This window comes from Manis pentadactyla, chromosome 9 (genome assembly GCF_030020395.1).
Source record: "Manis pentadactyla isolate mManPen7 chromosome 9, mManPen7.hap1, whole genome shotgun sequence".
Classification (NCBI taxonomy): Eukaryota; Metazoa; Chordata; class Mammalia; order Pholidota; family Manidae; genus Manis; species Manis pentadactyla.
Window position 1 is genome coordinate 9,655,424 of NC_080027.1, and position 12,926 is coordinate 9,668,349.

At 64.6% G+C, this 12,926-nt stretch overlaps 2 protein-coding genes across 2 annotated transcripts; one reads left to right on the forward strand and one right to left on the reverse strand.

Moving 5' to 3' along the window:
• Positions 1–1,788: 1,788 nt before the first annotated feature.
• Positions 1,789–2,486, reverse strand: LOC130684780 (basic proline-rich protein-like). Its single transcript, XM_057506744.1, has one exon. It carries the CDS (start codon positions 2,484–2,486, stop codon positions 1,848–1,850), a length of 639 nt encoding a protein of 212 aa, XP_057362727.1. The 3' UTR covers positions 1,789–1,847.
• On the forward strand, positions 2,402–12,033 carry CTSD (cathepsin D). The gene is made up of 9 exons (XM_036875779.2): positions 2,402–2,552; positions 4,590–4,749; positions 6,599–6,722; positions 7,196–7,314; positions 8,711–8,937; positions 10,270–10,392; positions 10,768–10,912; positions 11,006–11,104; positions 11,187–12,033. Exons 1-9 carry the CDS (start codon positions 2,485–2,487, stop codon positions 11,352–11,354), a joined length of 1,233 nt encoding a protein of 410 aa, XP_036731674.1. The 5' UTR covers positions 2,402–2,484; the 3' UTR covers positions 11,355–12,033.
• The last annotated feature ends 893 nt before the right edge of the window (positions 12,034–12,926 follow it).

Genomic DNA, 12,926 nt, shown 5'->3' on the forward strand with positions numbered 1-12,926 from the left:
GGACACAGCTTCTAATCCCCTCCCATCCCCTGACTCACCCAGGCAGACCCTCCCCATCTGGGCCTCTTCTCTCCATCCCAGAGAGTCAAGGGTTAGGCTGAACAGTTTCTAGACCCTGGCCCCCACGCATGAGGAGCCAGAGATGCAGGAGCCAGGCCCCCGGCTCCTTGCTGGGCTGAGGTCTCCAGGACTCCCATGCCTGCTGAGCTAACCTGGGTGCCCTGCCCCCACCAGGCCTGCCTTCGGAGCTGCCCCCAGTGGGCACTTGCATGTATCCAGGCCCTGCAGTTCCTGCTGGGCCCACTGCCCTCTTCCTGACCTTGCCCTACATCTGGCAGGGCACAGGGTTTCCAGGAACACAGGGCCCTGGGCTGGAGCCTCTGCATGTGACGTGAATATGGCTCTGTCTGGTGTTGGGCGGTGGAGGCCATGCAGCCATGGCTCATAGCGCTGCCCACGAGGAAGATGCCCCGAGCTCCTCCCTGGGGAGGCAGCCTCAGGTCCCAAGGAGCAGCCTCTTCTGCTTCATTCCACCCCAAGTCTCTGCTGGCTTCCAGGGAGGTGGAGAATCAGGAATCCAAGCGGGAGATGGAGGGGGCAGAGACAGGAGACAGGACCCCTGGGTGCCACTGGTGGGCACAGGCAGGGGTCTAGAGACCCTTCTATCCCTTCCACACAAAGCTGTCCAGCACGTGCCAGGCGCTGCTTTGCACTGAATGGACTGAAAGGTGGTCCCTGCGGGAGGTGGGGGTCTTCCACCCTGTGGGCCACCAGAAGGTCCCTTCTCAACAGTTGCTGCAGTCCTCCAGGAAAGCCAAGGGTCTCAGCCCTGTTTGCACTAGGCCTGGCCAGATGCAACTGGCTGCCATACCCCACCTCTGACCCCTCCAACTGCCCACACCCCCTCTTCCGCCCACACCCTCTGGTGGCTTCACCAGCCTCATAAATGCCTCTGGAGAAGCTGCAGGCAGGACGCTCTGAAGTGTGTGTCTCTGCACCCACCACCTGAGCATCACGGGACACACATGACCTTGTCCACTGCTGGGCGTTGCGACTGTGGACGGTGACCCAGGGGGACGCCAGCTGGAACCACCTTCCTGTGCTTGCTGGTGTCCAGCCCAGCTGCAGCCCCGCTGACCTCTCTGAGATACCAGCCTGCTGGGAGGGATGGGGAGCACCCCATGCTGGGGTCCTGCTCTGGGCCTGTACCCAAGGCCACTTAGACCCCAAGGAGCTGGGGTCAGATTTTGAAGGAAGGAAATTTGCTTTGCTCCTGGATTTAGTCTAGAACCACCCAGATGAACCCAGGACTATGTGGAGCAGCCAGGTGTCCAGGCCAGGTTTGGCGATGGTCACTGGTCTGTAGCCTTCGGGCTGACAGTGGGGGATTTGCCTGGAGTCAAGGTCCTCATCTATTTGGTGGTTTCAGGGAAGATGGGACTCCAGTCCTGCCTGCTGTGTGCCCAGGCAGCAGGCAGGACCTCTTGAGAAGGGCCCTGGGTGTGCCCCCCTACAAAAGCTCCTTTTTGTTCATGCCCTGCTCCAATGTCACCTTCCAGGGAGGCCTGTCCCAGGAGCAGTGACTTCTAGCACACTCCCCGTTTACTTTCCTTCTTGACGTGGCCCCTGACACCTGTGCAAACCCCTTCCTCTGGGCCTGGGCTGGAGGGATGGCTCCACCCCACCCTCTCCTCCGACACTGGGTCTCAGCTGCGGACAGCAAACTGGGAATGAAGGAGTGGGTGGCCGTCTCCTGGAGGGCGGTGGGTCAGTGTGGCCCCAGCTCGCTGAGCGCTGCCTGAGCAAGGGACTCCCTCCCAGGTGGCAGAAGGCCCTAGTGAAGGGCCTCAGCTGGGAGACCCGCTGCCCGGAGTCCTCTGAGGGGGCCGTGGGAACCTCAGAGGAAGGAGGACCCAGGCTGCTAGGGCAGGGCCAGGCCCGGAGCTGCTCCTCTGCTGGGACGTGGGAACGGTGCTGGGGGTGGGGAGGCGGAGGGATGTGGACCCTTGGAGAGGGGGGATAAGGCCCGTCTGGGTGGCGGGAGCTTCCAGAGCACCGTGTGGACGACTGCCAGGCAAAGAAGAGAGGGAGGGCAGGAGGCCTGGGGCAGCGCGGGTTACCGGGAGGGCGCGGGGCAGGGCCCTGCAGGGCGGAAGGGCCTCGGTCGGCACACAGCCGGGAAGCCAGCCCGCCGGAGCGGCCCGGGGCCGTCGCCTTCCCGGCGCGCGTCCCCGCAGCCCTGGGTCGGGGCGGCCGGGCGCTGGTGGAGAGGTAGGGCGGCCCCGGGGGTCCTGCGCGGCCCCGGCGGGGGCTGGTGGAGGGAGGGGCTTCGCCTCGCCCGGCCCCGCCCCGCGCAAGCCGCCGGGCACACGTGACGGCCCGGGCGCAAACAAGCCGGTCAGCTGACCCGGCCCGACTGCGCCGTCATCCCGGGTATAAGCGCGCAACCTCGAGCGAGAGCTCAGAGAGTGGGCTGCCGCCGCCATGCCGCCCTTCAGCCTGCTGCTGCTCGCCCTCTGCCTCCGGGCCGCGCCCGCTGCCGCGCTCGTCAGGTGAGGCCCGCGCCGCGGTGACCTCGCAGCCCCTAGAGCCGCTGCGCTGGGACGCCGCCGAGCCGCCCCCCGCGGCCGCCTGCAGGACCCGCCCTTGGACGGGGCGGCGGACTCTGCAGGCGCGGGGTCCTCCAGGGCGCCCGCCACCCGGCGAGCCCCCCTCTCTACCACCGTGGGGTCGGCCTTGGGGCGACTAGAGGAGGCAGGTGGCTCTGACGTGGGGCTGACCCAGCCTCCCCAGGACAGGTGGGGTTGGGGTGCCTGTACTCAGCGCCCACATGTGGAAGTCGCGAGACTCAGGTGTGGTCCCCAGAACCCCTAGTACCTGGGCAAGTCATTTCCCGCGTGGGGCCCCCTTTGCCAGCTATGAACGGGGCGTGGTCTCGCTGGTTTGGCCCCTGGTATCTTACTACATGCCTGGGGCGCCGAGCCCCTTCAGACCGTGGGAAGGCGCTAGCCTAAGGAGCGGCCCCAGGCGGAGGCGGCTTCCCCTCCCTGGGGCTGAGGCTCTGTCCCACCAACACCATAAGCCTGTGGGCACCATGCTCACCGCGGGCCTAGGCGCCTGTCCCGCTGTGGTGGGTGAGGCCAGCGACCGCTTTGCCTGGACAAGGGCTGTGCCGTACTGTGCCAGCCAGGCTGGGGATGGGCGCCCCATCTCCTGCTCCCCCAGGAGAAAGGGTGCCAAGGGCTTGTCTCCTGCCCCTGCCTGCACTCGTACCCTCAGCACCTGGGCAGCATTCTTCTACCTCTGCTGTGGGCCTTCTGCTTGTGGCAATGGGTGAGGTCACAGGGCTGCAGGAGCCACCTGCTGGGACTGAGCTCTTCTGCCAAAGGGCTGGCCTGTGTGGGCTTTCCCGTGGGCTGTGGCCTGGGGCCTAGTAACCCCAACTGGAGCTATTGCGGGGAGCAGCCACAGGCCTCCCCTGCACAGATGGGCCTCCATGGGGTAGGGAGCCTGGGGCTTCTTAGGACTGAGCAGCTGTACCAGAGCCCCTTACACCCTGTCCCAGGTCCTGTGGGACAGATCACACCTGTTTCCTCTGTTATGGGAGGGTGTGTCCCTCTGCCCCAGGCAAGAACTTCGGGCTCTTCCAGCCAATGAGCTCTTAGGCAAGAGTCCCATCTTCCTGGAGCACACCCCGGACAAGCCAGGAAAAGCCACTGACTGAATTACACAGTCCCCTGGGCAGGGGAGATGTTGCATCCAGTGCCTCAGATTGCTCAGTGTGCTCCTGTCCCGCTCCTGGGCTGTGGGAGCAGGGCACAAGGCCCATTAAGGGGAGCTGGGGGTCCATGGGACACTGGTGATGGCAGGCCCCTTGCCCAATGGAACAGGACAGCTGACCTCAGTGTGTGCTCTCTTCTGCTGGGGCACACCTCCAGGAACACCCCAGACGGGGACTGTGTGCTGGGAGGCAGGGGCTCCGGAAAAGGGCATGTAGCGCTGGTGCTGTGGGGCATGCATGGAGGCAGGCAGCTCTGGAATGCCAGCCCCCAGCGCACCTCCACGGCAGCCCCAGAGTCTGCGTGAGGTGGAGACAGTGGCAGATCAGCAGCAATGCCGAGTTCCCTGCAGCGAGGGCCATGGCACTGGAAGGAAATGGTCATGTGGAAGGTGAGGGAGGGTGGCTGAGGAGGGCTTCTCGGAGGGGGTGGCTTTAAAGGCCCCTCTGATGGCTGGGAGGTGGCCACCTGGGGAGGTCAGATGGAAGTGGGGACCATCGTGTTCAGAGTATGGGTGGAGACCAACAGATTCTGCCAGAGGGTCAACTGAATGGGACACCCCTGGGCGGCTTCAGGCAGCCGGGGTGACAGGTGGCCACAGACGCCCTGATAGATGCCACGGCCACTGTCCTGGAAGAGAGCAGAGTACACACAGGATGGGGACAGGAGACCGGCTGGGAGGGGGCGCTTTCGGAGCCCTGGTGTCTGAGGAGGGGGAGGAGCGGGTGCACTCTGCCTCCAGCTTGGATGTGGGGGAGCCCTCCAAGGGGGAGGTGGGGCGAGCCCTGCCCTAACCCCTCCTCTTGACAGAATCCAGCTGCACAGGTTCACGTCCATCCGCCGGACCATGACGGAGATGGGGGGCCCTGTGGAAGACCTAATCGCCAGGGGTCCCATTTCAAAATACACCCTGGGGGAGCCCCGTATGACTACTGGACCAGTTCCCGAAATGCTCAAGAACTACATGGATGTGAGTATTGGGGTAGCCGCTGGGATGGGGTCCTGGGCAGACCACAGACACCGCTTTAGACCAAGTCGCTTCTAAGGCGATTTCTGTGTGAGCCGCAGTGTATTTTGGTGAAATACTCTCATTTTCGGCAGTCCGAGGTTTTGTCCGAGTCACCTGCTTGGTGGCGGTGGGTGGGGTCCGGGGGCTCCTGCTCAGCCCCACCTCCCCTGCTGAGTGCCCCCCCTCCCGCCTCCAGCTTGAGGGCTCCGACCCGAGGCTCCACCTCCCTGGGCCTGATCCTGTGCCGGCTGAGGGCGTGTTGGGGCGCCCTCGGCCCCTCCGTGAGGTCTTCCCCTCATTCCACTGGCCGTGGGCCCAGAGCTGTGCAGATGTCTCGTTAGGCCAGCCTTTGGAGAGTGGCAGACAGAGCCACCTCCTAAGGGGAGGGGGCTGTGCCCAGGGTCATTGGCTGTATATGGAGGGGCCGGAATCAGACCGAGACCTGCCCCAGAGGCCCCGAGGTGAGGACCCTGGGGGAGGTGTCCCCGATCCAGCCCATCCAGGCGTCACTCAGTGTTCCGGTCTACCCGGCGGGAGGCTTGGGGCACCCCTCACCTAGTCTCCTCCCCCTCCAGTCTTCACCCTTGGTCAGCAGCCAGCCCCGACTGTGCCTGTTGTGTCTTGAGGCGAAGCATTCTCGAACACTTGGCAGTCTTAGCTCTGGGGACAGGTCCTGGGCCCCAGCTTGGCCCCTTGAGGGCTGCTCAGGGGACATCTCTGCATTCCTTGCCCCAAGGTTTGGGGAGCCAGCCCCTCTCTGCCATCTAGCCTCTAGTCCACCTGGAGTTGGGATGGGGGGCTGTGCCATCTGTCATGCCTGGCTGGAGCCCCAGCTGTGCCACGGAGCTGTGGCCTCATAGGCATGTGATCAGGCTGATGGAGGGGGGCTGTCGGTGCAGGGCCTGACTGACCAGTTCCTGATTCCACAGCATTTGCATGTACACACACACACACACATGCGCACTCACACACACACACACACTTGCTGAGTCACCCCCCCGAAATCTGGACACCAGTTAGGTTGTGCGTGAGTCAGCAGCCTCTGGGGCTCCATGGGGCCAAGTGGCCACAGAGAAATGCCCAGCAGGGTTGGAGCCAGAATCCTGTAGGCCCAGTGGCCCGGATGTCCGCCCAGGGGCAGGGAGCACCCAGACAGGCAGGCCGGGGGCTGCAAGATCAAGAACACTGTTCTCCCTGGCCTCTGAGAGGGCCAAGGACAGGGCTTCCCTCCAAGGCTCAGGGCCATGCCTTCCCCCAGCCACCCCGCTCCCCTGGGTATGGCAGGGAAACTGAGGCCCAGAGCAGTGAAGGCAGAGTAGTCAGTGGGGAGGGATAAGAGCGGCACTGTCTGCCTCCCGTCAGCTGCTGGGACCCCTCTACCTGGGAGTCCTCCAGGCTTGGCTTCCCTCCTGGGGAGGAAGTCTCTCCCCTTTCTAGGCCCTGGGTGCCTGACAGCAGAAAGGCCTTCCAGGCAGGCACGTCCCGTGCCTGAGGCTCAGATCGAGGGTGGAGCTGGCTTGACCACTGGTTCCATCTTTCAAATGGAGTGTCTTCCCCCAGCTCGCTCTGATCAGGCTGAATGGGGTTGTGTCCAGGGCCTGGGACCCTAGCATGGGATGAGGACTGAGGCCTGGGAGGTGCAGGTGGGGGTGGACAAGCCAGTACAGCAAGTCTGGCCCTCAGGGTGCCCCTTCCCTGGCTCGGGCCTGCCGAGGCCTGGCTCTCGAGATGGCCAGGGGCCTTTTCTGAGACCCAGTGGGAAGATGGGGCACCACTCCCGCTGGCCCTAACGGGCCCTCACCCCACACAGGCCCAGTACTATGGGGAGATCGGCATTGGGACGCCACCGCAGTGCTTCACGGTCGTCTTTGACACTGGCTCCTCCAACCTGTGGGTGCCATCCATCCACTGCAAGCTGCTGGACCTGGCCTGCTGTGAGTCACACACACCCCCGCCCTGCCCCTGCTGTAGCCCCGGGGTGGGCACACAGCCCCTGTCCGCCTCACCTGCTGCACCTGCTGTCCCCATGGCAGCGGGGAGCCTGCTGCACTGTCCCAGCCAGTCGTCTCCGGGCCTCAGCTGGCGCTGTGTGCAGGGGCGGCCACCAGGGAGGAGGGCAGGCCGAGAACCCTCAATGGCCCAGCGTCAGCGTGTCTTGGCCAATGTGCTGCTCCCTCTCCTCAGCCACTCCAGTCAGGCCTGGCCCTCCACCCTGCCCCAGGGTGTCCCGCTTTCCGGGAACCTGTTCGTGCCAGCCTTGCTTCCCATCCTGCCCTCTGGGCTGAGCCCAAGGCTGGCGCTGGGGCACATCCCAGCCCAGGGAGGGCAGTGTGCTGGACCAGCTGCAGCAGGAGGCTGGGGGCCTGGCGGGCCAGGTGGCAGGCTGACAGCTCCCTGGCCTGCACAGGGGTCCACCGCAAGTACAACAGTGGCAAGTCCAGCACATACAAGGAGAACGGCACGTCCTTTGACATCCACTACGGCTCTGGCAGCCTGTCTGGGTACCTGAGCCAGGACACCGTGTTGGTGAGTGTGCACACATTTGGGGAGTGGTGACCCTCAGCCACACCTGGGACAGGCAGGGGTCTTCACCAGCTCCCTCGAGGGGCTATGGAGCTTGGGTGGTGGGCAATTGTCACCGGTGGGCAGGCGCCCAGTCAGGGCAAAGACCTGGAGGTGGGCAGCCCCTTGCATACTTGGTGGGAGGGGAGAGGAGCAGACCTGTGTGTGTGTGTGCTGGGCAGGATGCCACAGGAAGGTTGCAAGGGAAAGGCGGGTATGAGTGCCAACAGGGTGAGGATTCCACCAACCGTGCAGTCTCTGCCGGGGCACTGGCACAGGAGGACTGGGCACAGTGTGGCCCTGCTGCTGATGCATGGTGAGGCCTCCTCCCAGACTCTCAGCTGCAGCTGGAGGATTGGGTTCCATTCTGATGCCTTGAGTTTGAGGTGCAGCCTGGGTGCCCAGGGCCAGGCCTGAGCATGGACAGGGTCCCCTGCAGGTGGCAGGGGTTGGGGAGGCTTAGGGGGCAGAGGTGTGCCATGGCCCTGCATAGGACATGGGAGGGACTGGGGAGCAGCTGGGCGTTGCTGTCTGAGGCCCTGCCTGCAGTAGAGAACCTCTGGGGCCAGTGCAGGAGCTGATCTCCCCCCAGGCGGGGTGAGCAGGCTCTCGGCGGCTCTGTGGGACCTGTGTGCAGGCTGCGTGGAGCGGCGCCTCAGGAGGAGCCTGGGTCGGTTCTGGGGACGAGGAGCAGAGCAGACAGTCCTGCAGGGCCAGTGTCTGCACCGTCTGTGCCCCATCTGGGCAGTGGCGTGGGCTCAGGCAGGCCCCCTGGGGTGGCTGGGGCTCGGGCCGCCTGCGCGAGGACCAGCGGGGACCTTCCAGGGCCGGCCGCCCCCCGCAGGCTGCCCTCTGCCCCCTCTGGGTCCCCTGCCTGCTGGGTTATCGGCCTTCTCCTCCGCGTCTTTGTGGGCCTGAAGCCGGAAGTTGCCCAGCATGCTGCCCCCTCCCCGTGTCACGTTCCTGCCCACATCCTGCCTGCCCTGGCTGCTATTGCTCTCTCCGCAGCCCCCCTAGGCAGGGAGCCGTGGGCGAGGAAGCAGCGGAGCCTGGCCCTTGAGCCTTGAGTCTGCTGAGCAGGGTTGTGTCCTGGGGTCCCCAGTAACCCCGCCGAGCCCGGGGCAGGAGCGGCCCTGGGCGGGGAGGGGTGCAGGGCATAGGCCAGAGTATCTCTAGGCAAAGCAGGGTCCTGGCGGCCTGGACCCCACACCCCCATCCCCAGCTGTCCTTAGCTGTGCTCCACCCAGTGTCCCCGGCCCGCGCTCCCAGCTTGTGTGGGAGGTGGCGACTAAAGTGGGTTTCATAGTGGTGGCTGGCTGCACACTGGGGCCAGTGTCCCGCTGATCCTTGTGGCCCGCAGGTACCCTGTAAAGCCGCTTCCCCGGCCCCGAGTGGCATCAAGGTGGAGAGGCAGACCTTCGGGGAGGCCACCAAGCAGCCGGGCATCACCTTCATCGCAGCCAAGTTCGACGGCATCCTGGGCATGGCCTACCCCCGCATATCGGTGGACGGCGTGCTCCCCGTCTTTGATAACCTGATGCAGCAGAAGCTGGTGGACAAGAACATCTTCTCCTTCTACCTGAGCAGGTGCGTGGCAGGCTCCTCCCAGCCCAGGTGGGCTGAAATGCAGGGGCTCAGGCTTCTTCACCCTACTCAGCTGCCCTGTAGGCCCCGGGCCACAGCTCTGACCCCTGACCTCTGACTGGAGTCAAGGATTGGCCGACCTGTCACACATGAGCAAGCGGTCTGCCAAACAGTCAGTGTCCTGCCGGGGGTCTCCCCGTGGGAGGTCCTGGGGCTGGGGTCTGGGAGCTTGGTGGTCAGACCTTCCGCCTACAGAACTGCCCCTGGGTTCTGATGGCCCAGTGGGGACAGGCCATGACCTCTGATCTGTGACGGGAGCCCTGAGGTGAGGGGACTGGGGGATTCTATGGGGAACGGCCCCAGTTGGTCTTGAGCACCAGACACAGCCCAGGACGACCACAGGCCCCAGTCCCCATGTGGCGAGTGGCCTCTACCAGCACCCCCACGAGTGCCAGCCGCCCTCTAGAAGCAGCACTGGGAGGAGGGGTCCTACCTGTGGCCCCCTGCCCTGCGGGGAAGTGTAGGAGGCCTGGGGCCAGGTGCCCTTGGGAGGGGGCCTCACTCCAGCCTCAGTCTGCCCTCCTCAGGACATGAAGCCTGATGGGGTATATGGGCAGGGTGGGAGTCAGCAACCTGCTGCCCAGTCCACACCCAGTCACTCTGTACCCTCTGCAGAGCCCATCACCTTGCAGGCCCACTGGGCACGGGGTCCAACCCAAGCACCTCTGTGAGCTGCAGCCCATTATAGATAAGTCCAGATGACTATGTAGAGGTGCCAGCCCAGACTGTGAGCCAAAAACCTAAGATCTGAAAGGGGAACAGTTGGCATGAGGTTTTAGGCAGAGGCTGTCCTGGGAATGGCAAGGGCAAAGGCTGAGGAGTAACTCAGGGCTGCCTCCTCCTGGAAGCTCTCCTGGGTTTTTCTTCCAGGTAGACAAGGTTCCCCCTTCCTTAGGGTCCTAGTACTCACTTCCCTGTCTGTCTGCTGGCGTGATCCCGACTGCCCTCATCCCATACTGACCTCATTGCAGACCCAGGGCCCCTGAGGGCAGAGCAGGATGTCTTCCACTGGGGTTGGGACTAGGCCTGCCATCCAGGCAGTGTGTAGGATTGGAGTCCTTCCCCCAGGGGAGAAGTCCCATCCCTTCTGTCCCTTTGAGATCCTTCCACCCTTGTAGGCCCAGGAAGATCCCTACTCTGAGGGCCCTCCAAGGTGGTGCCACCCACCCTCTCTGACCTCCTGGCCCCAGTCTGCACCCACCCCCTAGTGATCAGGGTAGACGCACAGTGCAGGGGTGCCAAGGGGCAAGGGCAAGTGACCCCCTTTCCTCCCAGGGACCCGAGTGCAGAGCTGGGGGGCGAGCTGATGCTGGGCGGCACGGACTCACGGTACTACAAGGGCCCCCTGAACTACTTCAATGTCACCCGGCAGGCCTACTGGCAGATCCACATGGACCAGTGAGTACTGGGCACCGGGCTGTCCACTTAGCAGGCCCACGGCAGTGACTGGGCCACAGGCCTGGTGGGGGTTGGGGAGGGTGGTGGAGACCTGGACCCTACACCCCCAGGCCCTAGCTGCCTCCCCCCGCCTCCTGGAGCCTAGCTGAGTTCTTGGCCCCTGGCTCAGGCCAGCAACCTCCCCTCCACATGGCTGCATGGGCGCTGTCCACCCACTGTTGGCCTCCTGACCCCCACTTGACCCCTCATCCTCACTCACTGCCGAGTCCTGAGAAAGAAGAGGACGTGTCTGGCCAGGGCTGCAGCCGGCCTTGGAGGGAGGACCACCCTGTAAAGCCCGTCCCGGGTAGGGGCACTCAGACCCCCTCCCCACAGGATCGACATCGGGAGCAGCCTGACTCTGTGCAAGGGGGGCTGTGAGGCCATCGTGGACACAGGCACCTCCCTCATGGTGGGCCCGGTGGAGGAGGTCCGCGAGCTGCAGAAGGCCATTGGGGCCATACCGCTGATCCAGGGCGAGGTGAGTGGGCCTGCCCGGCCGGGCGGGTGGACACCCCGCTGCTGTCCCCGCCTGCGGTCGCCGCCGCAAGTTGCCATCTTCTCTGTCCTGCAGTACATGATTCCCTGCGAGAAGGTGTCTGGCCTGCCCGATATCACCCTGAAGCTGGGGGGCACAGACTACAAGCTGTCTGCAGAGGACTACACACTCAAGGTGGGGGCTGGGGGCGTGCGCCCCGGGGAGCAGCAACCGGGGGCAGGGTGGGGCTCCGGTGCTGACCGCGTGGCTGTTGCAGGTGTCCCAGGCCGGGAAGACCGTCTGCCTGAGCGGCTTCATGGGCATGGACATCCCACCCCCTGGCGGGCCGCTCTGGATCCTGGGGGATGTCTTCATCGGCCGCTACTACACTGTGTTCGACCGGGACGAGAACCGTGTGGGCCTGGCCGAGGCCACCAGGCTCTAGCAGCCCCCTGCCCACTGGCAGAGCGGAGTCCGATAGGAGGCTGGCCCCCACCCGTGCCAGCCCCACCAGCCGTACACACTCACCCACACTCACAAGGCTGTGGCCCACTGTTCTGCTCTCTGGTCCCCCTCTGGCTTCCTAGGGCTGCCTGCTTGCCTGCTCTTTTGTGGAGGGGGGCCCGGGGCAGCGGCCAGTAGACTGACCCAGAGCATGGTTCCCTTTCACTAACTTGGCACACCCAGCCCCACTTGGCAGCCGGTCAGCTGTGCATGTGGGCACTCCCCTTCCTCCCCTACACCGCGTTGTTCCCTCCCCAGCCTGCACCTTGGGAGCCTGGCTGCCTGGGCAGGGCCTTGGTTGAAGCCCACCCTGCACCAGGCTGCCCTCTTGGTTCCCACCCGGGCCAGGGGCTGGGTGCTGCCCATCGTGGACCTGTCGGGTGCGGCCAGCCAAGGCCTGACAACGAGCAGGAAGGAGCTGGAAGCTGGGAGTGGACAAGAGCTGCTCTTGTGAGGCCTATGGGATCAGCCTGGGGCTTGACCACATCCAGAAGGGCATTCACTGGCACAAGGGTGGGGCAGGAAGGGAGGGGTTTTGGCACCAGCTGCTCTGTGGCTGCTCCTCTCTTGAGCAGCTGGGAGCCAAAGTTAATGTGAAAATACAGTTGTTTGGGCCTCTGTGTGTTGGCGTGTTTTGTGCTCCGTGGGGAGCATGGCTCTAAATCCAGATGTGGGGAAGCTGGTGTGTGCTGTGCTGTCAGTGCGGAGGCTGACTCCTAGCCGGGCAGGGGAAAGTCCTTGAGGTTCACAGACCCAGGCCCCCTGCCATGCACGTGGGACCCTGAGGCTTTAGCCTGCTGCCCAGCCTCCTGGCCAGGATGCCTCTGGGGGCGGGGGACTCCGGCACGTACCGAGGCTGGAGCAGTGAGCAGGAGGCTGTAGCCTCGGCTGGAGATGCAGGGCAGGCGGCACGAGGTTTCTGGTGTAAGCCTCACACTGAGGCATGGTCTTGGGGGCGCAGGGTGGGGGGGCGGTCCAGTGCGTGCCCACCGTGTTTTCCTGTGGAATGTTTCCCTAGCAGCAGGATGTCCCAGTGGTCCCTGGTGCCCTGCACTCCCCATTCAGGCCTAGGAAAGGAGCCTGTGAGGGCCTGGCAGCAAGTGGGCATCCTGCCTCCAGTCTAGGCCCCCTTACCAGCCCCTGGAAGCAGCCAAGTACAAACCGAGCCTGTGCCCTGCAGCCCCACTGAGGGCCCTCAGTACTGGGGGTTCCAAGGGATCCCTGTGGGCTGCAGCGACCTCTGTGGTGGGCTGGCCTGCTGGGGATGGGGTGGTGGGTCGGAGCATCTGCCCAGATGCAGCTACACTGTTGGTGAGGCGAGATGCCCTCTGGTATCAGCTCTGGACTCCCTGGGAGCCCACCTGCTGCAGGAGTTGGGGGGAATGGCCACTGTGATGTCTCATCTGGTGTCCTCTCAGCCTGCAGGGCTGTGGCTGCCATTGGCCTGGTCCTGCAGGGTCCAGGGGCTGCACTCGAGAGCTGAGCCCTGGGGTGCCTTTAAAAAACATTCAAC